A 26,418-nucleotide genomic window follows, 5' to 3' on the forward strand; every position below is an offset into this window, starting at 1 on the left:
CTCAGGCAGCGCCAATTACCTCATTAACTTTTTTATAATCTCAATATTGACTTCACAGTCTATATTTAGGGGTAGGCAGCAGCCATTTTGTAGTATATACACATAAACACCATTATCCTTCTCCATAGCGCGGATAACACTGTTCACTATAATAAGGCTTACCTGTAGGTAAAATTAATATCTCCTAAACTTGCACGGTTTAGGAGATATACACCCTGCATGCAGCCGCTGACAGCAGCGGCGCATGCGCTCTGAAAGTCCGCCGTATCTTGCCGGACCTTCAGAGCGCCTTTCCGGCTCCTAGCCATCAAGTGAACTCCCGCGCGCATCAAGGCTCCAGCCAAACCCGTAAGAGACGCCGAGGGAACATGTCAGCACCCTCAGCGGTGTCAGGGTGACTGTGTGAAAGGTAAGTATTTCATAATGTACTAGTAAGCGTTGCATACTAGCACATTATGCCATTGTCCTGCAGGGTTTTCTTTTTACACAAGGAATACAACCGCTTTAATTTTATTCCCACCAAAGCAGTTAAAACTGATTAACAACCCCCTCTGCTACTTAACTGACAAGAGCAATATCCCAGGATGTTAAATGACTTGATTCTATACTCTGATTAAAAGGTGTTCCTTTAATTTTTTTGAGCAGTGTATATTATGCAGTGATGAACAGGGGAGAGATTGAGATTTTCTCTTCTGAGATGCAGTGTTAGCACCAAGCCTCAGGCACACTTTAAATCTATGCGTTTATTATTATTAAAAGAAACCTTGGTTAGTGCATTTTAGTATGGTTTCTAGTAAATGCTTTTTTAATGGGAATGAATAGTAAAACATGTAAAACACATAAAAAATCCATCACACAGAAATACACAGGGTCCCTATGGTATTTTTTTCGTAACAGACTAAACATGATCATATAATGCAACACAAGCCGGTACTTGTGGCATCAACATCTTAGGACAAGCATCAGATGGCCACGTTTCATACGTTTGTTTTATGTCCTTTTTTAAGTCATCTGTGGTCATGAGGGTGCCTGGAAGGCATATAACTCGGATTGGCCACTCATTACCAGGAACAGGCAGGATTCATAATCACAGTATAAATAAAATACAATCAACTTGAAGGTCGACTGCTCCTTGGGTTTATATCATTTATTGCAAAATGCATAAAATGTTGTCTTGAATATGTACATGGTTCTCATTTAGTCAGAGCCATTGTAATTTATGCCAGAGTCCATATTCTTTACCAAGGTAAGCTGTAGAATCCTGAGGACAAATAGGCTGCATTCTATTTGTGATTTAATTGTGTTAAAAAGCCCAAACTATACCAATAAACATTATCCATCTCCTAAAATACTGAGAAAAAATTAATTTCAGTAAATATTTTTATAAATTTTATATTTAATACAAAAAACGTGCACTGTTAAACCGGACAAATTTAAATACACAAAAACAGTGAAGACAGTTTCATGTTTAGAGCTTTTTATTTTGAAAAATAAAATACAAAAAAATCAATAAAATTGTAAATGTACATGTTTCTCAAATCCCAAACCCAACCCAACTTCTTTGGAAGTTTTTTTTAAAATAATTAAACAGAGATAAGTTGAATGTATTTCTACACCAGGGCTCTAGTGTTGCTTGGCAATTGTTGGACTGAAAATCGCTCTAGACATTCTTTCTTAACATGCCTTAAGTTCCTGACTTTAGGTAAAAACGAATTAGGTGACAGAAAACAAAGGGGAGCTCACTGCACAGCAGTGTCGGGAATTTTTCGAATCCTTTCTCCTCTCTGAATATTGACTGGGAAAGTTTACTTGTCCCCCAATGAAAAACCACAGTGTAATATACATTATCAGCCAAGGAAATGTAAAGAGCGACACATGTCATCTGAACTGCAGAATCCATTGCAGGCTTACTAAAGCCAGGTATTCAGCTCAGACATGAACAAGGGTACCATGTCATTAAAAAATAATCCAAAAATATGTATTCTTTATCAATTCAGTACTGGCACTACTATATACTGCAAGTATACATTCTATTATAAGGTTTCCAAAACCCGTACCCATGTTTTAAACTCCACTGAGTGCATGAACATATATCAAATATGTTGAATGTGAGCATTCATGATTGGCTTAAAGTAAATTTACCAATGGATCATTAATACAATGCTGGTGAAACACAACTTTATGTGTCTAAACATGAAGGTACATTTATTCAATACATACTATGTGGAATGTAATGCAACCTATTTTCCTAAAAGAAAATAACGGACGTCACAGCATTGAAATGTTTGGAGGTCACATAGCGAGAAAAAAAATTCAGGATGTAGATTACTTTTAAAAGACATCTTTCTCTTGTTATTTAAAAACAGATACAGCTGGTAAATATACAGTACTACACCACTGTTAGATGGTGGGAGTCTCCTGCCATTAAAGTGCCTTTATGCGGACTGGTGGACTCATGCCCATGTGAAAAGAGATGCCAAGCAGCACAGACAGCCAACAGATGCACATCATAGTCTGCTTATAGCATGAAAAGAATCATCATGGATCCACTCCACAGACAGAAAGCACGACACCTAAAGAATAAAATGACAGTAAAATAAATGTTAGACTGGACTTTTAAGTAAATGCATGCAAGGTGATTATGTTAAAAGCAATCAATATACAGTATTTAACAATGGTACATAAATCTGTCTACACTCTAGGAAATTTCTAAATAAACCACACTGGACAGAAATGTAGTGCAGTATGATTGTGAATAAAAAATTGATTTTTTTCTAAGAACTTACCGTAAAATCCTTTTCTCTGAAGTCCATTGACAGACGTAGCTTTCCTTGCTTCATTACGATTGCGCCCTCTTCAGGAGTAGACTAGGCAGTGCAAAAGCTCAAAAGCTTTTACCAGACACGCCCATAGGGGCTGTCCCTAACGACATAACCCCGGGCACAGAGTGCTCACAAAGCTGTTTCGTAGCAAGCAGTGAAAAAACACAACCATCAACATAATAGAGGGGCGGGTGCTGTGTCTGTCAATGGACTTCAGAGAAAAGGATTTTATGGCAAGTTCTTACAAAAAATCCAATTTTCTCTATCGTCCATTGACAGACGCAGCTCTCCTTGCTTCATTACGATTGGGATGTCCCAAAGCAGTATAGGCATGAGAGGTGGGAAGAACGCAACCAAACTGTTAACGTAAGTCCAGGGTCAAAAAAATGTAGCCAACTGGGCAGTAAAAGCTCACCAGTACTAACAGGAGCTTACCCACAAGACAACAAGTCAAAACCTATAAAGAGAAAGAAACCAAGTCTCTTTTAAACAGAAGCCTGCAAATCTTTGCGGACAAAGGAGGCATCCGAGGATGCCATTAGATCAACCTTATAAAATTTTGTAAACGTATGAAAGGACGACCAAGGTCGCCGCTTTACACACTTGAGAAAACAGATGCCTTATGGCAAAAAGCCCAAGAGGCACTCAGTGCTTTAGAATGCGAGGTCACAGGGAAAGGAGGATCTCGACCCTTCAAAGAATAGGCCTGAACAATTGTCTGCCTGATCCACTGAGATATGGTCGCAGCAAACGCAGCCGAACCCTTACGAGATCCCTCAGTAAGGACAAATAAAGAGTCAGATTTCCCCAAGGGCTCTGAGACCGACAGGTAAACCCTGATCGCCCGAACCACATCCAGAGAATGCAGAGCAAACTCCTTAGGGTGCTTTGGCTTAGGACAAAGTGAAGGCAACACAATGTCTTCATTGAGGTGGAAATCAGACACCACCTTAGGAAGAAAGGTCTGATTAGGTCGAAGAACCACTTTATCTCTATGGATAACCAGATAAGGCAAGCGACAGGAAAGCGCCGCCAATTCAGACACTCTGCGAGCAGAAGTAATAGCCACCAAAAAGGCCACCTTCTGGGTTGACAGAAGCAGAGAAAAGTCCCTGATATTCTCCAAAGGAGACTGTTGAAGAACAGACAAAACCAAGTTCAGATCCCACGGGGGTAATGGGGCTCTTCTTGGAGGAGCCAAATGACGCACCCCTTGAATAAAGGTGCGGATCAAAGGATTAGCCGCCAACGGGCGGTGAAAATAATTGGCTAAAGCTGACACTTGGCCCTTTATGGTGCCCAAAGCCAACCTTTGCTCAACCTCCTTCTGCAGGAAGGCCAAGACTCTCGCTACCGAGAACAAGCGAGGGTGCAACTAGTTCGATTCACACCAGGCAATATACATCTTCCAAGTACGATGATACATTTTTCTGGAAGTCGCCTTCCTAGCCCCCAACAAGGTAGGAATCACAGAGAAACACAGGAGATGAAAATCTCTGGATGCAGGGAACATTCCCCCTGATCCAGAACCCAACGACTCAGATAATCCACCTGCCATTTCTCCACACCGGGAATGTTAACTGCGGAGAGAGCCGGGACATGATCCTTGGCCCAGGACAGGATGTCGGGGCCACCTCCCGGCCCGTCCGGACACTCTTGGTGCCCCCTTGATTGATGTAAGCCACAGTCGTGGCAATGTCAGATTGAACCCGAACCGGGAGACCGTGCAACTGAGTCGTCCAATGGCAAAGACAAAGCTTGATCGCCCTGAACTCAAAAACATTTATCAGTAAGGAGGATTCCTCCATTGACCAACTTCCCTGAGCACAGAGGTTATTCAACACTCCACCCCAGCCTGACAGGCTGGCATCCATGGTGACCACCGTCCATAACACTGGTAGGAACGACCTGCCCTGGCGCAGAGTGGGCGACAGAAGCCACCAAGACAGGTTTGACCACGTGGACCGGGTCAGACAGATCATCCTGTCTAAGGACTGCGGATCCTTGTTCCACTTGACAAGGATCTCTTGTTGCAGATTTCTCGTGTGAAATTGAGCAAAGGGGACCGCCTTGAAGGACGACACCATCAGCCCCAAAACTCGCATGCAAGTCCACAAGGAGGAGAGATTCAGCAACCTGATCTCGCTTTGCAGCATCCGAAGTTTGTCCTCTGGGAGAAAGACTCTTGCCCGAGCGGAGTCTAGAACCATACCCAGGTAGGACAAACGCACCGAAGGCGTCAGCGCCGACTTCTTGAAATGTATGGTCCACCCGAACTCTTGAAGGGTTGGAATCGTGACTGACAGGTCGCCCAACAGGGTAGGGTGAGACTTTGCTCTCAACAAGAGATTGACCAGGTACCCAAGGATCGCAATGCCCTTTTTGCGGAGCAGGGCTAACACCAGGCCCAAAACCTTGGGGAAGACCCGGGGGCCAGAGGCTAGACCAAAGGCCAGTGCCACAAATAGAAAGTGCTCCTCTGCCACCACGAAACAGAGATATCTCTGATGACCCTAATATAGAGGGATGTGCAGATATGCATCTTTGACATCAATGGAGGCCAAGAAGTCTCCCTGATTTAAGGAGGCTACCACTGACCGAATTGACAGAAACTTGAGGAAACTGACAGAAACTTGAGGTCTAAGATAGGACTAACCTTGCCTTCCTTTCTGGGCACCGTGAACAGGTTTGAGTAAAAACTCAGAAACCTGTTCTGGTGAGGAACCAGCACGATCACTCCCTGTACAAGGAGATCCTGTACTGCCTCCTTAAAAAGCTGCTTATGAGCCATACAGGATGGCCTTTGCTTACTGCGAGGAGCCTTGCCTCGTGAGGATTGAGGTAGTAAGGTACTCTTTCCACCCGTAAGGTCAACATCTCCCTCCAGGGTCTGCGTCAAAGACGCGGGAAACGTAGTTTCACTCACCATACCATGGGCTCCTCTCCGAAGCAGATCACCTCCCACCCTGAGTGGGGGTGCTGCCAGCCAAAAATGGAACGATGCCACTCATGGGCGTTCCAGGTCAACGCTCGCAGGCTTGTCCGGCTCACAGGCTTGTCCCCGTCCATGGGGCTCCGTCGCGGCACCACAAACTGCTCACGCTCGATGGCCAGGCTGGGAGACCTTAAGAATCTAGGATATCCAGTGCAAAACCGCAGCCGGCTGTCGCTTGTAGTACACCAGGAGGATCCCCCTGATACTAGCTAGCGATAGTGAGTGAGAAAATAAACATAAATACATTTTCAAAGAAACAAAATACCGAGATCGAAGTCCCAGCAGGGGGCCTAGGTCCTACTCCTACACTAGGCAGCAAGAAACCGCTTTGTGAGCACTCTGTGCTCAGGGTTATGTCATTAGGGACAGCCCCTATGGGCGTGTCTGGTAAAAGCTTTTGAGGTTTTGCACTGCCTAGCCTACTCCTGAAGAGGGTGCATAATCCAATCGTAATGAAGCAAGGAGAGCTGCGTCTGTCAATGGACGATAGAGAAAATAGATTTTCGGAAAAAAATGGTAACTAGAAAATGTTTCATATTGTGTGTGTTCCTAGTTCAGACTTCACTGTCAAATGACAGCTCCAGGTCTCCCGCTAGAGATTTATCTCCTCTACAGATTGAGAACCAATCAGCATGGTTCCTGATCATATGATCACATTGATAGCTTTGACATGGTGATCACATGGTTTTGTTTACAGACCTGTCTACTGATACTGTCACCCTGCCTAACACCGAGAGGGAAATACAGTGTTAAAAAAGAATATTTGTCTGCTAATAATAAAAATCTGAGACAGGGTAGTTATTAAAACAGGTACCAAATATATCAATGTCCTTAAACATTGTAAAAATTATTTAGGTAGGTAAATTAGCGATAGGGTTCTATTTATAAAAAAAGATCTGTTGTACAATGACAACACAGAACTGCACCACATCCGACCCATGCCTTTCGGAGAAGGATTTCATTACATTTTGATGTGTCAATGGCCTATCCCTATATGTGGGAAGAACTCTCCTCTCACAACCTATAGTCTATAAAAGCCTCCTCACACACAGGAATAGTGCATAGAGACACCACAGTTACTACTGTTGGTAAGGTCATTGGGGATGTAAAAGTATTGGAAACAGTCGCACCCTTTGCAAGTGGTGTGAATTTGCCACTGCCTGTGGACAAATCTAAATTTTACAGTAAGGAGACTGAGGTGTAAATGTATTCATTCACTGTAGAGCTCAACTTAAAGCGATCTGAAAGTCTTGTATATATATATATATTTTTTTTTAAAAACACAAACATGTTATACTTACCTGTTCTGTGCAGTGGTTTTGCACAGAGCAGCCCAGATCCTCGTCTTCTCATGTCCCTTACCGGCTCTCCTGGCCTCTGCCACCTGCCCCTACAGCAAGCAGCATGCTTTGGGGGCACCCGAGCTGAGCTGCTGCTCTGTGTGTCCATTCAGGCAAGGAAATGCAGCTCGGGATCGCCCCTTCTCTCCCCTCATTGGCTCACTGACTTTGATTGACAGCAGCGGGAGCCAATGGCACCCACTGCTGTCTCTCAGCCAGTGCTGTGACCTGGTAAGCAACGTCTATGATGTCATTTCCGGGTCAGCCTCTCGGTGTCCCCGGCTAGCTTAGCCAAGAGGGAAGGTTTTGCAATGCGGTCTGCACTGCAAAACATTTAGTGGAGCACAGAGGAGACATGCAGAAGGGTCATGTAGAAGGGACCCTGTATGTCTCATTAACCACTTAAGCCCCGGAGGATTTGGCTGCTAAACGACCAGAGGGTATTTTGCGATTCGGCACTGCGTGACTTTAACGGACAATTGCGCGGTCGTGCGACGCTGTACCTAAACGAATTTGGCGTCCTTTTTTTCCCACAAACAGAGCTTTCTTTTGGCGGTATTTGATCACCTGTGCGATTTTTTGATCACGCGCTATAAACAAAAAAAGAGCGTAAATTTTGCAAAAATAGCAATATTTTTCCCTTTTTTTTATATGAAATTCCCCCCAAAAAAAATGTAAAAATCAAAATTTTTTAATATTTTCGGCCAATTTGTTTTATGCTACCTATGTTTGGTAAAAAAAATTGCAAAAAGCGTATTTTGATTGGTTTGCGCAAAAGTTATTGCGTTTACTAACAAAGGGAAAGATTTTTGTCATTTTTGTTGTTTTTTTTTTTAACGCGTAATGGCGGCGATCTGCGATTTTTTTTGCGGTACTGCGACATTGCGGCGGACAGATCGGACCCTTGACTGACATTTTTGACACTTTTGGGGTTACCAGTGACATTTCTACAGTAATCAGTGCTATATATATGCACTGTTACTGTAAAAATACACTGGTAGTGAAGGGGTTAACTTTATTTGAGAGGGAGGGGCTGTGTGTGTCCCTAGGGGCGTGATTCTAACTGTGATTGGCTGTGGCTTCAACTGTATGCAGAGTGATCAATGGATCTACATAGTAGATCCATGTGATCATCTCTCATACAGAGAGGAGAATGACAGGCAGCTTGTTTACACAAGCTGCCTGACTTTCTCCCTCTCCCCCGCCGATCGCAGAGTGGCCGGCGGCGATCGGGTCTGCCGGTCACACGCGCGGGGGGGTCCGTGACCACGCGGGAGCGCGCCTCCGGCGGCGCGCGCTCGCTCCCTAAACCCTCACAGGCGAGCGACGTAGACCTACGTCACTTTGCCTGTGAGGGGCTGACCGCCGCCGTAGATAGTCGTGCGGCGGTCGGCAAGTGGTTAAAGAGAATCTGTTACCTAAAAAACATCACATAGGGGATGTTTTGTCCACTATGTGATGAAAAAAAAAAAGTTAAGTAAAAAAACATTTTTTTTTTTTGCAAAAAAAAAAGTTATCACCCAAGCACATTGGGCACACCCCCTCAACCCAAAAAAAAAAAATGTTGAGCCCCCGCCCCCTCCACATATATGCACGTACGATCGTAAACACATGCGTGGGGGGCACCTATGCGTTAAAAAACATAAATTCTGATAAACTTTACATATCACCGCGTACACCGGAGTGAGAACAATAATTCTAGCACCAGACCTCCTCTGTAACACTAAACTAATACCTATAGGGGGCTTTTGAAGCGTCACCTATAGAAAATATAGGGTACTGAAGCTTGTCACCATTTCACGAACGCGCATACATTTTAAGGTTTGACAAGTTGGGTATCTATTTATTCAGTGCAACCTTGTATTTTATATTTTACCAAAAATGTGGCTAATGTTTTAAGTTTGTTTACCCTAAAATTCCCTTTAGTGTGCTTTTTAGTTTAAGTTTGCGTTTCCCATATCTTTGGGATAATATAACGTGACATAAAAAATTGGAACTATTTTATTCTCTAGAGAGTCTCCTTTCACAAAATAGATAATGTTTGGGGGTTTTACATCATCTTCAGGGCTAAAATGATTTTTTAAACATGTGTGCAAAAAAAATACAAAAATGGTTCTGGCAGCAAAAAAGTTAATGCATATAATGCATCCGGAAATTATTCACAGCGCTTCACTTTTTCCACATTTTGTTATGTTACAGCCTTAATCCAAAATTAAATAAAATCATAATTTTCCTCCAAATTTTAGAAATACCCTATAATGACAACATGAAAGAAGTCTGTTTTAATTCTTTGCAAATTTATTAAAAATAATAAAAAAGAAAAAAATCACAAGTAGTTAAGTGTTTACAGCCTTTGCCTAATACTTTGTTGAAGCACCTTTGGCACCAATTACAGCCTCAAGTCTTTTTTAAGTACGATTCTACAAGCTTGGCACACCTAATTGTGGGCAGTTTCTCCCATTTTTCTTCACAGGACCTCGCAAGCTCCATCAGGTTGGATGGGGAGCGTCAGTGCACAGTCATTTTCAGATGTCTCCAGAGATGTTGAATCAGGTTCAAGTCTGGGCTCTGGATGGAACACTCAAGGACATTCACAGAGTTTTCCCGTAGCCACTTCTTTGTTATTTTGGTAGTGTGCTTAGGGTCGTTGTCTTGTTGGAAGATGAACCTTCGCCCCAGTCTAAGGTCCAGAGTGCTGTGGAGTAGGCTTTCATCAAGGAAGTCTCTGTACATTACTGCATTCATCTTTCCCTCGATCCTGACTAGACTAGTTCTTGCTGCTGAAAAACATTCCCACAGCATGAAAAAAAAGGAACTCCATGATACAAAACAAGTTTGCTCAGGGAGATAGAGATTTAGTGGACTTTAAAGGCACATATTAAGTGGGCAAAAGACTACCATAGGTATAAAAAACATATATTCTTTTATTTAACCAAAGTTTTTAAAAAAAAAAAAAAAAACAAAAGAACAAAAGTTCAAGAAGCAAAATTATACAATGACATACATATTTTTTGAAATAAGAACATTCATCGTATCTATAGGTCAAAATATTAGATATACAGATATTGTAGTAGTTACACTTTGTGAGTATTAGGATAGTGGTCTGAAGAGGTCGACGCGTTTCACCTTAGCTTCTTCTGGACCTCAGACGCAAATATATAATTTATCTCTTTTAGTAGAAACAGAAACATGCAATTAGTACAAAGCATTTTATGTTACATTTTATTCCTTATCTTTTTATTAAATTGTTAGTCAAAACAACACACCTCTCAAAATGCAGAAAACCGTGTGATCCGTGGTCATCAGTATCAGTATATCATATTGATCATAGAGTAGTGAAAAATAAGCGGGAAGCGAAAAGGGAGAGCGAAAGCCCAAAAACTGATGGAATGGGCCACCTATATATATGGGGCAAAGGGAAAACATATAAATCTCAAAAGGGTATCTCAGTATCCTCAAATATTAGTAATGATTTGTGTTATATTTACCTCAATTCCTCCTGTGCCCCATCGTATGCCAACCTGTACCTGGGGGGGTGGGAGCGAACCCTTTTCTCAGACGAAGGCCTAGCCCAATTTTTTCCGCATGTCCTCCTCTGGCTCCGCTACATAGATGACGTGTTCATGTTGTGGTCGGGGCCGGAGGAGGACCTGCGGAAATTCCTCAAATCTTTAAACAATAACCAATTCAACTTGAAATTTACCAATCAATGGAGTCACAAATCTATTCCCTTTCTTGACATCACAATATCCATCACAGAAACAGGAAAAGTAGAGACAACTCTGTATCGTAAACCAACAGCTGGAAACACTGTGCTTCATGCACATAGCTTCCATCCAAAATCACTGGTACAAAGTATACCGTACTCGCAGTACCTGCGACTTCGACGAATATGCTCAAATGATGAGCAGTTCCGTCTGGAAGCAAACAAACTTAGAAACAGGTTGCGAGCAAGGGGATATACAACCACAACATTACGAAAAGCGTATAACAGGGCATTCCAAAAAACGAGAGAGGAAACTCTCTTTTACAAAAAAGATAAAAATCAAGAGGGAAGGGTACGTATTATCACTCCATATCATCGTCAACATCACTTAGTTCGCAATATCCTACAGCAACATTGGTACCTGCTCAAAAATGATAGCATTTTAAGTAAATATGTGAACGATTATCCAGAGATTACCTTTAAAAAAGTTAAGTCAATCAGGGATAGAATCATCAGAAGTCATTTTGATGATAAAAGAGAGAAACCAGTCGAGGATATACCAGGTACATGGCGTTGTGGGAATTGCAAATTTTGCGAATGGATCTACGAAAACCAATCATTATACCTACCCAATGGACAACTTCATTCTATAAAACACTATGTTGACTGTCAAACAATAGGCATAGTATATATTATGTTCTGCGATTGTGGCGCATATTATATAGGAAAAACAAAACGAAATTTCTGGCGCCGTATCAAGGACCATATAGGATATGGAAAAAATAATCTTTTGTCTACACCCATTGGAAGACATCTGGGGGTGTATCACAAAAACAATACAAAAGTAGTGAAATTCGCAGCCCTAGAACGTATATTGGAAAACCCGAGAGGGGGGGAATTCGATAAAATTATATTACAGCGCGAAGCACGTTGGATTTATTTGTTAAAAGCTACAACAAGTCCAGGGCTAAATGAGGCACTAAGTTTCAAACCCTTTCTTTGAGGGGCCTCACTGGAAGGGCCCCCCTGAGGAATCAAAAAAACCCCCCCTCATATGTGAAATAATCCTCCTTCATAGATAGAATAAAATAAGGACCAAAAAAACAACTTTTTCTAGAATGATTTTGGTGTGATAAGAGACATAATAATTATGATGTTATCTGATTTCTTTTATTTCCCTTTTTCTCCTTTCCTCTCATTGTTATACTATACGATGTATTTGTAGCAATAACATTCTCCTTGACTTCCTGTAAAGAGTCCTAGATATAAGCCATATTCACAATATAAAAATACCTTCTAAAAAAATTTAATTTAAATGTTGATATATGATGTATATGTAAGTTATAACTAAAAGTATATTATATATGCCTCAGATAAACAAATATGAAATGTTCTCTTATAGAGTGGATATATAGATTATAATATGCAATAAAAATGCAAATGACATAATGTTAATTTGACCCCTCTCTTTTATGCAGAAGCCGTTGTTATAGTGGTCACAGTGATCTCATTTGCATTCAGAGCCAACAAGGACCTATCTGCGTTTAGTGACAGGGCGGCGATGACCCACCCTCCTAGGAGGTTGTTGGTGAGCGCACGTCACTTCCGCGGACCTTTCCTGGCTTCATTGATGCTTCCGGCGGGTGCTTTTTCCGCCGAGCGTCATGACCGGATGTAAACAAAGGACGCACTTCCGGTTGCGTCCTAAGGTAAGAGACGAAGGCGGGAAAATGACGCACTTCCGGTGCGCGGAGAGCAACAAACAAACACCAGATCACAATTCATTAGGTAATGATCAGGTATATATACGACATGCACACACATCTAGGACATGGCGGGACACGAGCAGGCTGATGGAGGCTTTTGACGCAGTAAGTTTTGTGAGCTTTTTAAAACCATCTACCCTAATTTTGGCAATATAGTCAAACTAATTTAGACATGCTTTTCTATTTAAATCGTCTTAGGTTGCCCCCTTCTGAACCAGATGATTATACCTTTTCTATCCCTGGGAACTATACTCACAAGTAATTTCAGCTGTAATATTCATAATACCATTGCTTTACACTGGAGTATACTCTACTATGTAAGTAACAAATATCTATATGTATATACGAATATATACATTTACATAGAGGATTTAAATCGAGATATATACCCCCTTTTTGTGAATATAATCCACTATTATCTGATTACACCCTAGCGGATACACTACAAGCCTGGGGGGAATTTTTCCATCTAACGTTACAAGACACCTATATCTACTGCTATAAGGGGACTGGGTCCCAATATGGTCTAATATTAGACAGAAGGACACAAAGGTAAAATGAATTAATCTGGAGATGTAATTATATGTATAGAACCCTGTGGTTTTATATTTTTATGTTTTTGTCTCTCCACTTCTATTGAATGGATGAGACGGAGATATGGGGATACAAATAAATATATATACTATTTCTTTTATTAGACCTTCATGTGATATAGCCAATAGCAGCCTCCATATCATAACTCTGATCCCGACCTGAATCCTTGATAGATTCCAGTGTGGGAATTGAGGTAAATATAACACAAATCATTACTAATATTTGAGGATACTGAGATACCCTTTTGAGATTTATATGTTTTCCCTTTGCCCCATATATATAGGTGGCCCATTCCATCAGTTTTTGGGCTTTCGCTCTCCCTTTTCGCTTCCCGCTTATTTTTCACTACTCTATGATCAATATGATATACTGATACTGATGACCACGGATCACACGGTTTTCTGCATTTTGAGAGGTGTGTTGTTTTGACTAACAATTTAATAAAAAGATAAGGAATAAAATGTAACATAAAATGCTTTGTACTAATTGCATGTTTCTGTTTCTACTAAAAGAGATAAATTATATATTTGCGTCTGAGGTCCAGAAGAAGCTAAGGCGAAACGCGTCGACCTCTTCAGACCACTATCCTAATACTCACAAAGTGTAACTACTACAATATCTGTATATCTAATATTTTGACCTATAGATACGATGAATGTTCTTATTTCAAAAAATATGTATGTCATTGTATAATTTTGCTTCTTGAACTTTTGTTCTTTTGTTTTTTTTTTTTTTTTAAAAACTTTGGTTAAATAAAAGAATATATGTTTTTTATACCTATGGTAGTCTTTTGCCCACTTAATATGTGCCTTTAAAGTCCACTAAATCTCTATCTCCCTGAGCAAACTTGTTTTGTATCATGGAGTTCCTTTTTTTCTAATTAATAGGATTATGGCACACAAGGGTCAGCTCAACAAAAAACCCCCCTCTTTTCTATTCCCACAGCATGCCACCACCATGCTTCCCTGTAGGGATGGTATTGGCCAGGTGTTGAGTGCCTGGTTTCCTCCAGACATAATGCTTGTCATTCAGGCCAAAGAGTTCAATCTTTGTTTAATCAGACCAGAGATTTTTGTTTATCATGGCATGAGACTCCTTCAGGTGCCTTTGGCAAACACCAGGCAGGCTATGACGTGCATTTTACTGAGGAGTGGCTTCTGTCTGGCCACTCTACCATACAGGCCTGGTTGGTGGAGTGCTGCAGAGATGGTTGTTCTTGTGAAAGGTTCTCCTAACTCCACAGAGAAATGCTGGAGCTCTGTAAGAGTGACCCTCGGGTTCGTGGTCACCTCCCTGACTAAGGCCCTTCACCCCCAATCGTTTAGTTCGGCCGGGTGGCCTACTCTAGGAAGAGTCCTGGTGGTTCCAAACTTCTTCCATTTACGGATGATGGAAGGTGCTGTGCTCATTGTGACGTTGAATGCTGCAGACATTTTTCTGTACCCTTTCCCAGATCTGTGCCTCGATACAATCCTGTCTCGGAGTAATAGCTTGGTTTGTGCTCTGACATGAATTGTGTACTGTGGGAGGTTCTATAGACAGGTGTGTGCCTTTCCAAATCATGTCCAACCAACTGAATTTATCACAGGTGACTCCAATCAAGTTGCAGAAACATCTCAAGGATGATCAGAGGAAACGGGATGCACCTGAGCTCAATTTTGAGCATCATGGCAAAGGTTGTGAATACTAATGCACATGATTTTTTTCGTTTTTTGTTTTTAATAAATTTATATAGATTTCATACAAACTTCTTTCACGTTACCATTATGGGGTACTGTTTGTGGAATTTTGAGGATAATAATTAATTTAATCCATTTTGGAATAAGGCTTTAACAATAACAAAATGTGGAAAAAGTAAAGCACTGTGAATACTTTCCAGATGCACTGTAGAATGCATTAAGATAAATAAAAACAACGTCTGCCTTTAGAACCACTTTAACAGAGATTCTTACCTCTACAGAGAACACGGATCTGCTATTCAACAGCTTCAGTCTATAGAAAAAAAAATAATACTTTAAGTCTAAAATTATTAGAATAGAATGTAGTTATTAATAAGACATGAGAGCATAATAGAAAGAATGAAGCAAAACTGACCCACACAGATGATACAATGTTTCCAAAAAGAAAATATTACAACTAAAAATAAACTAAAAAAAAAACTACTGATGATTTCTCCTGTTTTTTTTTTTTTTTTTTTGCAGTTATACACACATTTGTATGCATAGATGTACAATATACATACATGAACAACGAATGGTCATTATCCTGGTCAGATTTTGAAGGCTGATATTAAATCTGTTTTCAACATGCAAATATCCTATGAAGACCGTTCAGAATAACTAATCTTACTACAGGGCTGCACACTGCATAATGTAAAAAATACACCACGGAGTTCTAAGTATAACGGACAATATTGTATATTATTTAATTTTTTCTTTTTTTAAAAGGCCTTTGCATTAAAATATTGTTCACAACTTCCTAAACAGAACTATCTACTGCCAAGCTTACTTTTATTGGCTGTATAATATGTATCCATCCTGTTCTAAGCAGGGTGATCATCTAAATTTAGTTTGCTGGGTGGAAGTCAACCCAAGCTGATTTAGGCCTGGTTCACAGGACAATGGAAATCACATCAATTAAGCACAGCGCAGCACAATTTTGGGAAAGGGTCCTCTGCTACTTTGATGTGATTCCTGCACAATTATGGCTCCATAGAATGTGCAAACCACATCCAAGTAGTATCCAAGTTGCATCACATAATAACACTAAAAGTCAGATCAAAATCTAAACACTGCAGTGTGAACCCAGCCTTTTAGTTTATTTATTGGGTTTTCCCCTAAATTCAAGGTAGCTGTGGTTCCACTCTGCTGGCAGTAGGTGTCACTGGTACCTCTGGCAATGATGTGAGAGAAGAGTTATATTGAGATATGAATATTTATGTCCCCCCCCCCCCCCCGGCCAACCAGTAGGAGGTTTATTGCCACTGGGGGTGAGCAAAAATATTTGGAGTGGACTTTGTGAGCTCTCTCTTCCCCCCGGGCTCCAGCCTGAGAAAGGTGCATGTTGAGCAACTGAAGAGGCATTTGCATGTGTTTGGAGCAAATGCCTGGAAGCAAAAGCCTGCCTGTCCAATATAGTCCTGCTGCCTGAGGCCCTGGGCTCAGGGAGTCTCACAGTGGACAGGGATCTGGAAGGAGAAGTGATGCCCAGGGATGGAAGTGATTCTGCTGCTGGGGATCCAATGAAAGGATTACTTGCGGAAAGCTTGGGAAATCAGTAGAATCAGTGTTGATGCTGTTGCTAGTAGAGCTACCACTGCATCTTCTGAAAAAGGTACAGGTGTGCAGGCTTCGGCTTAAAAGCCATTTTTACCTGTACTGAAATCTATAGATGGTGTCTAAGTATGCAAGGCAGTAAGGGTGTTCTGAGTTCCTTGCCGCTCTCTTCCATGTGTTGTGAAGAAAAAAAAATTGCTTTAAAGTGGACTTTCACTCCCCTTGGGATACCCATGTCACACCTCCCAGGAGGTAGCAAGATGAGGGACACAGAGCAGCCAAAGGGCATATTCAGTATGTATCATTGGGGACGGACTGCTTAAATCCAGAAAAGGCAGCCAGCTCCCATCAGTGAGGAGTACCAAAATGGTGCCGCGGGACCTGGGCTTAACAGTGAATTGCAGCAGGACCATGCTGGATTCGCTCGGCTTGAGTGTTTTGAACCCAATATTACAGGGAAGAGGAGAAAAAAAAACATGGGAGGGGGAGTATAGTTCCTCTTTAGGATACATATGAATACCTTAATTGCTGCCATTTGCTTAGTGCTAAAGTTGGTTCAAAAGATTCCCATGATATTGTTACATCCATGGGGAAATAGTGACGGGAGTGTGTACACAGCACTAGAGGACTGGAGGCATAGATAACATATGCTTTTAATAGGAGGACAACTCCTATTCAATGGAAAAGCAGGGAATTACTTTAAAATGAGGGTTTGTTGAAATCACTAAATACAGTAAGCATTTATGATTTAAACAAGAAACCAACTAATCTACAGTCCAATGTCTGAAAACTGTCTGTCTTTCTCTACACCCTCCACAACATTACGACAAATAACACAGCTTAAAAATAAGGTCCTATTAAGCTGTGGCATTACAGCTTATTTTTAAAGAAAAAAGACTCATGCGTAGCTCTTTGTAATAGCTAAGCAGAGCTTATTGAAGAATTCTCTAAATTTGTGCTACCAGTAGCACAGGAACCCCAAAAGGTTGTTATAGGTTTGCACAAAAATGAAATCACATGTGTGATATATAATTTTGCCTCAAAACAGAACTTAGATTAGTTGTTCTTTCTGTTCAGTTACATCAATTCTTCTTCCTAGTCTTATGGTATTTGGACTACTACCAGCTGGTATGCGACATAGTCTATTATTTAATGAGACATTCTTTCCTCAGTGTTATACGATGACACCACAGTGAATGTCTATATTCCATATACTGCAGACTCTCAGGTTGTTACTGCCATTCAGCTGTGCAAAGGATAGAGAAGCTTCACCAAAGAACCAATGTAAAAACTACATGCAGCTTTGTAACAGTGAAGGAAGCAAACAGTTGTTAGTGCAATGCTAAGCACTGTACACATCTACAAGAAGAACTCCAGCCTCATTTGGATACAGTGGGTAAGTGATAGAGCTTCTGACGAGTTTGTATATCCCCTCTGGGAAATTTCCCCTCCCTTCTTATGATTGGCAAGGGAAGTTACTCCAAGAATTACTAAACTGGAGCACAGAGTGGAGAATGGTAAGAGCCTTGGTCAATGTTTTTGCTGTCTGTATCCCCCATTTCTTTATTTCTTGTTGTGTCACAGGGTCAGAATGTAGAGGAAAGGATTCCAGAGAAGACATAGACCAAAATAAAGTCCCAGAGGTTCTAATCCTCCCAATATATCCAAAAAAAAAAAAATATGACTGGAACCTTCTTTTAAAGAAGGAATATAGAAGCCATTTTCCTCTAGTGATGAGCGAATCAGCTATAAACCAAGTAAATCTTCAGATTTTTGGATTCTCTAGTTTAAATATTTTCTATTCCGCATAGAATTATACAATTCACAACTCCAGGATTGCCAATTGTCTGATACTCTGCAGATCATACAAAAATCAGTTCAAATATTTTGGGCAATCAAAAAACGATGAATTGACAACTCTTCTGATTCGTTCATCCCTATTTGCATTCCTCATTTAGACCAGATTTTCCAGAACACATGCATACTCAAAAGCCAGATTTTTTGGTTACCCTGCCACCGCACATTTTTGCCCAACATTAACATTTATTGCAGCCTGAAAATTAGCTGCAACAATTCATGCAGATATTTCCTTGCCTCATAATTTTCCTACCCGTTTCTTCTTTGGCTAGAATAAAAAAAACCACACTGGTTCTTAATGTAATTTCTATACAAATTAATAATAGTGTCATAACAAATATACAAATGATATCAAAGTAACACATAGCATTGAATGTATCCTCTATCTACATTTTCTATGTAATGCTAGAAATGGGGACCTTTTGCTACTGTATGACACTTTGTGTCTGCTTTCATGTACAGGGCAAGGATTCTGTAAATGTAAAAATATGCAACTGAAGCAGAACTAAACTGTAAAAAAAAATAGGGAGCAGGCATCTCAATCCCGGAATGAACTATTAGGCATATGTACAGGAGATACATAATTCCCTGCCGGCCAATCAAGATAGCAAGAACCAAAAAGACACAGCAGAAGCTGATGGGAATATATTGGCTGGCCAGGGAAAGGTGAGCATTTACGGACTTTAGTTCTGCTTATAATACTCATTTGCATATACCGTATATACTCGAGTATAAGCTGAGCTTTTCAGCACATTTTTTTGTACTGAAAACGTCCCCCTCGGCTTATACTCGAGTCATAAAAAAAAGAAAGTCCCTGACCGGCCCGATGTGTTCCTATTCGCCTTATATTTAAAAATGGTGCCGCCCGGTGCCAACATGTCACCGCACATGCGCCGCCACCGCTCGGGAAAGGCCGTACACGTTCGGCTATTCCGGGAATAGCTGAACGTATACGAGCTTTGCCGAGCGGCGGCGGCGCCGCAAGTGCAATGATGTGTTGGCGCCGGGCGGCGCCATTTTTAAATCTAAGGCGACTCAGGAACAGGTAAGTGAGACTTCTGCAGCTCACTGATTCTCAGATGGCAGATGTGGCCAGGTTCTGTAACCACTATCCTAATATTGAACTGTCGTATGAGGTAGCCGAGAAAGACTCTATTAGAAGAGGTGGTGCCGTTGTTGTGCTTGTGCAACTGCAATGAGAGGAAGAAGTTACAGGTCCTGTAATTGCTCCCTTATTCCCATACCATGTACCATGCCCACAGCACTGCATCTCCTGTAGTATGCCTGCAGCCCCGGTTTCTCTTGCACTATGCCCGCAGCCCTGCATTCTCCTGTACCATTACCATGTCCACAGCCCTGCATTCTCCTGTACCATGCCCGCAGCCCTGCAATCTCCTGTACCATGCCTGCAGCCCTGCATTCTTCTGTACCATGCCCACAGCCCTGCATTCTCCTGTAACATGCCCGCAGCCCCTGCACCATGCCCACAGCCCCTGTTTTGGGTCTCGTGGTGGTCCAGTAGCTGCTGCATTTCCCACGCTAGGCTTATACTCGAGTCAATCATTTTTCCCATTTTTTGTGGTAAAATTAGGGTCCTCGGCTTATATTCGGGTCGGCTTATACTCAAGTATATACGGTAATTGTTTTTTATTATTATGCAACTTACAGATTGAGACTTGCACCAAGTCTTGTTAGGTATCCAATGAATGTAGTAGTCTTTTTTTTGCACACGCACCCCTGAATTTGACATTATGTTTATAGCTTTATATGTTGTTATGAACTGTTCCTGATTCCAGTGTTGCTTAGTCTATTGGTCTACTGGCATTAGTAGATGGTCCCTCTGTAGCCCTGGTCTTGGGCTCCCAGTTATGCTACTGGTTTAGTTACTTTAGACTGCACAACAATTCATTGAGAAGGAATCTGTGGATGGGCTCAGATTCCTGAAATAGGGGAGCAGCACACAACTATATGGTACCGTTTTTTTACAGAAGGGCATGTAAGAATCATTGATTTCCAGCTTAGGCCAATAATAGAGGGAATTTTAACCAAATAAAGTATTGGAAGAATTGTAACAAAAAAAACTCCAAATGCTTGCCAAAAAATCCTCTAAACCAAAACTGTATCACACAAATTCTGACATATGTCTGTTAACACAGCTGTACATTCATTAATGCTGACCAAATTGAATTTATGCTACACAAATGCATATCATAATCAAACTTAGAACATGGGTTACTGACAGATGAGCTTCCGATTGAAGTGAATGAAGGCTGCAGAGCAAAAGTGCCAGAATAGATCAGAGGATTTTTGAAGAAGTCAGCCACAGGCTGTGCAGCACTAGCAAGCCGCACAGTAAAGGTCCTTGGGACAGTGATGTTGTATGTAAGTATATCCTTTCGTCAAAACGTTGAGGGCATTAAGTTACTTTAGTAAACCTATTCTTCGCAGTGAAACTGTGTGAAAGAGATAAGAGATAGATATACACACACACACACACACATAATAATATATTTAATGCCCTCAACATTTTGACCAAAGGATATACTTACATACAACATCACTGTCCCAAGGACCAAGATATATATATATCACACACGTATCTCACAAAAGTGAGTACACCCCTCACATTTTTGTAAATATTTTATTATATCTTTTCACGTGACAACACTGAAGTAATTACACTTTGCTACATTGTAAAGTAGAGAGTGTACAGCTTGTATAACAGTATAAATTTGCCCTCAAAATAATTCAACACACAGCCATTAATGTCTAAACTGCTGGCAAAAAAAGTGAGTACACCCCTAAGTTAAAATTTCCAAATTGGGCCCAAAGTGTCAATATTTTGTGTGGCCATCATTATTTTGCAGCACTGCCTTAACCCTCTTGGGCATGGAGTTCACCAGAGCTTCACAGGTTGCCACTGGAGACCTCTTCCACTCCTCCATGACGACATCACGGAGCTGGTGGATGTTAGAGACCTTGCGCTCCACCTTCTGTTTGAGGATGCCCCACAGATGCTTAATAGGGTTTAGGTCTGGAGACATGCTTGGCCAGTCCATCACCTCTACCCTCAGCTTCTTTAGCAAGGCAGTGGTCATCTTGGAGGTGTGTTTGGGTTTGTTATGTTGGGAATACTGCCCTGCGGCTCAGTCTCCGAAGGGAGGGGATCATGCTCTGCTTCAGAATGTCACAGTACATGTTGGTATTCATGGTTTCCTCAATGAACTGTAGCTCCCCAGTGTCGGCAGCACTCATGCAGCCTCAGACCAAGACACTCCCACCACACCATGGTTGACTGAAGGCAAGACACACTTGTCTTTGTACTCCTCACCTGGTTGCCCCCACACACGCTTGACACCATCTGAACCAAATAAGTTTATCTTGGTCTCATCAGACCACAGGATATGATTCCAGCAATCCATGCCCTTAGTCTGCTTGTCTTCAGCAAACTGTTTGTGGGCTTTCTTGTGCATCATCTTTAAAAGAGGCTTCCTTCTGGGACGACAGCCATGTGGACCAATATAATGCAGTGTGCGGCGTATGGTCTGAGCACTGACAGGCTGACCCTCCACCCCTTCAACCTCTTCAGCTTTACTGGCAGCACTCATACATCTATTTCCCAAAGACAATCTCTGGATAGGACGCTGAGCATGTGCACTTAACTTCTTTGGTCGACCATGGCGAGGCCTGTTCTGACTGGAACCTGTCCTGGTTAACCGCTGTATGGTCTTGGCCAGGGCCTTGGCAATCTTCTTATAGCCTAGGCCTGGGATCCTCAAACTACGGCCCTCCAACTGTTGCGGAACTACACATCCCATGAGGCATTGTAAAACTCTGATATTCACAGACATGATTAGGCATAATGGGAATTGTAGTTCCTGAGCAACTGGAGGGCCATAGTTTGAAGACCCCGAAGGGGTTTGTTTTGATCCTGTAGCAGAGCAGTAGTTTTTTGCCTCCGTCCCTATGTATCTAAAATGGGGGAAATTGCTTGGTGCCTCGGGCCAAGAAGTGGGGTGGGACTTTTACGGGCAAGTGAGTTACATACAATTTATAAAAAGTAATCAGAAATATTTATTTATATACAATGTTAGGATACAATTATTTGTACTTATATCCAGTGCATAAGTGTTTGGGTTATAGACCCAAAGTGTGTTTAGAGGAAGGTAAAGTTTTGGAAAAATATCCGTGACATAGGTGAAAAAGGGGTGACTTTTGTTTTTGGACGTTGTTCTCTGTTTTTTCCAGGCTTGTTGCTTGGAAAAATCTGTTCACAGAGTTCCAACTATAGGTCCAAAGCGTGTTTATCCAACGCGTTTCGGCTACTGTGTAGCCTTTTTCAAGGATTATATGGTTATCACCAGTTCTGTGGAGATAGTGATAATATTATTTTTATCCTTTATATATATTTATTAGTATATTTATTGTTTGTTTATTTGTATATACATACTTTCTCTGTCTATTCTTGCGAGCCTCTTTTGTGTCTGGATGAGTTCGCAGCAGGAACCACTATGGTGCAGCCTGAGGAATATATATGTATACATTATGTATAATGTATTTGGTAAGTTTCTATAGGTTTGAATTATGTCTGGCAACTTACTATATGGTGGTCTTCCAATGTTCTTATGGTTTTTTAAGTGCAAGGGTTGGTATCCTATTCTTTGCTGAATAGATCTAAGGATACATATATATGATATCAATGATTGTGTCGGGTATGGGAGTAGGTTTTTTGGTTAGTTTCTAGGTTACTTACAATCAAATTAGCCTGTTTTCGCCTTAGTATAGATGTTTTGGATGTTTTCTTTTGGTGTGGGGTACTGTAAGATATTCCCAGATCTTTTGTAAGAATACTTGTATATATATACACGTATTTGTATATGCATATATATAGGTGTATGCACCTACCTATATATATGCATATACAAATACGTGTATATATATACAAGTATTCTTACAAAAGATCTGGGAATATCTTACAGTACCCCACACCAAAAGAAAACATCCAAAACATCTATACTAAGGCGAAAACAGGCTAATTTGATTGTAAGTAACCTAGAAACTAACCAAAAAACCTACTCCCATACCCGACACAATCATTGATATCATATATATGTATCCTTAGATCTATTCAGCAAAGAATAGGATACCAACCCTTGCACTTAAAAAACCATAAGAACATTGGAAGACCACCATATAGTAAGTTGCCAGACATAATTCAAACCTATAGAAACTTACCAAATACATTATACATAATGTATACATATATATTCCTCAGGCTGCACCATAGTGGTTCCTGCTGCGAACTCATCCAGACACAAAAGAGGCTCGCAAGAATAGACAGAGAAAGTATGTATATACAAATAAACAAACAATAAATATACTAATAAATATATATAAAGGATAAAAATAATATTATCACTATCTCCACAGAACTGGTGATAACCATATAATCCTTGAAAAAGGCTACACAGTAGCCGAGACGCGTTGGATAAACACGCTTTGGACCTATAGTTGGAACTCTGTGAACAGATTTTTCCAAGCAACAAGCCTGGAAAAAACAGAGAACAACGTCCAAAAACAAAAGTCACCCCTTTTTCACCTATGTCACGGATATTTTTCCAAAACTTTACCTTCCTCTAAACACACTTTGGGTCTATAACCCAAACACTTATGCACTGGATATAAGTACAAATAATTGTATCCTAACATTGTATATAAATAAATATTTCTGATTACTTTTTATAAATTGTATGTAACTCACTTGCCCGTAAAAGTCCCACCCCACTTCTTGGCCCGAGGCACCAAGCAATTTCCCCCATTTTAGTTTGAAGACCCCTGGCCTAGGCCATCTTTATGTAGAGCAACAATATTTTTTTTTCAGATCCTCAGAGTTCTTTGCCATGAGGTGCCATGTTGAAAATCCAGTGACCAGTATGAGAGGTTAGAGAGATAACACCAAATTTAACACACCTGCTCCCCATTCACACCTGAGACCTTGTAACACTAACGAGTCACATGACACAGGGGAGAGAAAATGGCTACCTGGGCCCAATTTGGACATTTTCACTTAGCGGTGTACTCACTTTTGTTACCAGTGGCTTAGACATTAATGGCTGTGTGTTGAGTTATTTTGAGGGGACAGCAAATTTACACTATTATACAAGCTGTACACTCACTACATTACATTGTAGCAAAGTGTAATTTCTTCAGTGTCGGCGCACACATATGCGATGTGGGAATACACTGTGAATTCACTCAATTCTCAACTCAAATGCCATATGCGAATCGCTGGGGGTGTCAATATGGAGTTAAGGACACCCCCAGGTCAGTTCGCATATCGCAGTGCGAACTGTCAGTTCGGACATGAATTAGATCTCATAGGTGTGAACAGTGAACACCCATGCGATCCAATTCTGGTGCAGACCAAAAAAATGGTCCTGTGCAACCTTGGTCCGAATGTGATGCGAATTCAGCCATACAATCTGTATAGCTGAATTCGCAACCCACAGACATCACATGTGATTTGCAGAGCAGTGCGATGCGAATCACATGCGATGTCTGACATCGCTGAAGTATGAACCGGCACTTAGCATTGTCACATGAAAAGATATAACAAAATATTTACACAAATGTGAGAGGTGTATTCACTTTTGTGAGATACTGTATAAGGAGCACTCTTCCCACTGACCATCAAACTAATGTAGCTGTAGATATGGTAATTATAAGCCAGAGTTTGCTAAGACCAGAAAGTAATTTCAAGGGTCCCACCATGTTGAAAAGGTTGAGAAAGGCTGGCCTAGAGCAGGCTTTCTCAACCAGGGCTCCTCAACAGGATGCCAGGGGTTCCTTTAGCAGTAAAGAGGTTGCAAATTGATCTCAAATCTATAATGACCACCCCATAAGGGTCAGTCGCCACTGACATCCGACATAGGGGATGACTTCTACACTGATCACCAATGTAAAGGGGCTTTTCTCCACTGACCCGCAATGTGAGGGGCCATTTTTCCGTTGACCACCAATGCAAGCAGATACTTTCCTACTGACACCTAGTTTAAGGGAATGATGTCATTTTCATAGTTTATGTTTAATTTCTAGCAATTTTTATTTATTTCAGTTAATTATTATTTCCGTATAGAGTGATCAATACATTTTCTTCAGTACAATCCACCTGCCCAAAGATGGATCAAAGTTTGGCAGGTTCCTGTTGAACCACTTAAAGTGCGATCCGTCTATGGCCGGCTTAAGTGCACACCAGTGAGAGTGCAGGTTGTCAAGAAAAAGAAAAGAGAAGCAGCGTCCAGGAAGATTAATGAGGCATTGCAATGTAGAGAGGTGGGTGGTTCAATATAAAAGGGACAAGGGGTACTGCATGAGCCATGAAAACGTGAAACTGAATAGGAAGCCTCCAGTGCTACACAGTGGTACAGCCTCAAGACTTCTTTACTGGAATCAATCCCCTAATAAAGCATTAATATTCTCTGTGACTTGTTGCTAGAGGAATATGTCACATAGCCCTTTACCTTGCTAAAAAAAAAAAAAAAAGCCAAAATATTTAGGATCCAAACAAATGCAACTAGTATCATGCTAGCATTTTTCTACCTGAAGCACATCTTTCAGAAAATCCGGAAGTTGAAATTCACCTTTAAATACCTAAAAGACAAAATGAAAGACATTAATAATGAGTACTCCATTAATATATACAAAATACAAAAGTGTTTTAATTACTGCAAAAAACTACTTTAATTTCATCAACATGTGGAATACAAAAGTGTTGTGATTAATATGATTTGCAAGCACAATGGAAAGAATGAAGCATCCCCAGTGCACATATAAAGAAAAAGTAATCAGTAATATAAATGTTATTTATTTTCATGATGACAGATGATACAAAAGCTACTTTGAGGATTTATGCTACATTTGCTAATAAAGAGATAAAGCAGACATCATACTGTTAAAAAAGACTATATATACATATACAATGACACGCTTCTTGTTAAAAGTGAACTAGAAAGTAATCCTTAGGGCCTTATAACCACTTTAAAGCTCTATCATGCAAAGAAGAA

The 26,418-nt window shown here is 40.9% G+C and overlaps 1 protein-coding gene across 3 annotated transcripts in view; it reads right to left on the minus strand.

The window, feature by feature from the left end:
- The window catches only part of TPST1 (tyrosylprotein sulfotransferase 1), a 257,483-nt gene that overhangs the window by 88,256 nt on the left and 142,809 nt on the right, over positions 1–26,418 (minus strand). The window contains exons 4-7 of one of the 3 annotated variants that reach the window (XM_082245951.1): positions 25,955–26,005; positions 18,593–18,623; positions 15,176–15,215; positions 1,461–2,573 (exon numbers count right to left, since the gene is read on the minus strand). The exons of 1 other annotated variant lie outside the window; for it this stretch is intronic. In XM_082245951.1, coding sequence (XP_082102077.1) covers positions 18,594–18,623; positions 25,955–26,005 — 81 coding nt within the window. In that variant the 3' untranslated portion in view covers positions 1,461–2,573; positions 15,176–15,215; position 18,593. Of the gene's footprint in view, positions 1–1,460; positions 2,574–15,175; positions 15,216–18,592; positions 18,624–25,954; positions 26,006–26,418 lie in introns of those variants that run through there. One more of the 3 variants, XM_082245952.1, reaches the window with a different exon arrangement.

This window comes from Pelophylax lessonae (assembly GCF_965119305.1).
Source record: "Pelophylax lessonae genome assembly, chromosome: 2".
NCBI classification, from domain to species: Eukaryota; Metazoa; Chordata; class Amphibia; order Anura; family Ranidae; genus Pelophylax; species Pelophylax lessonae.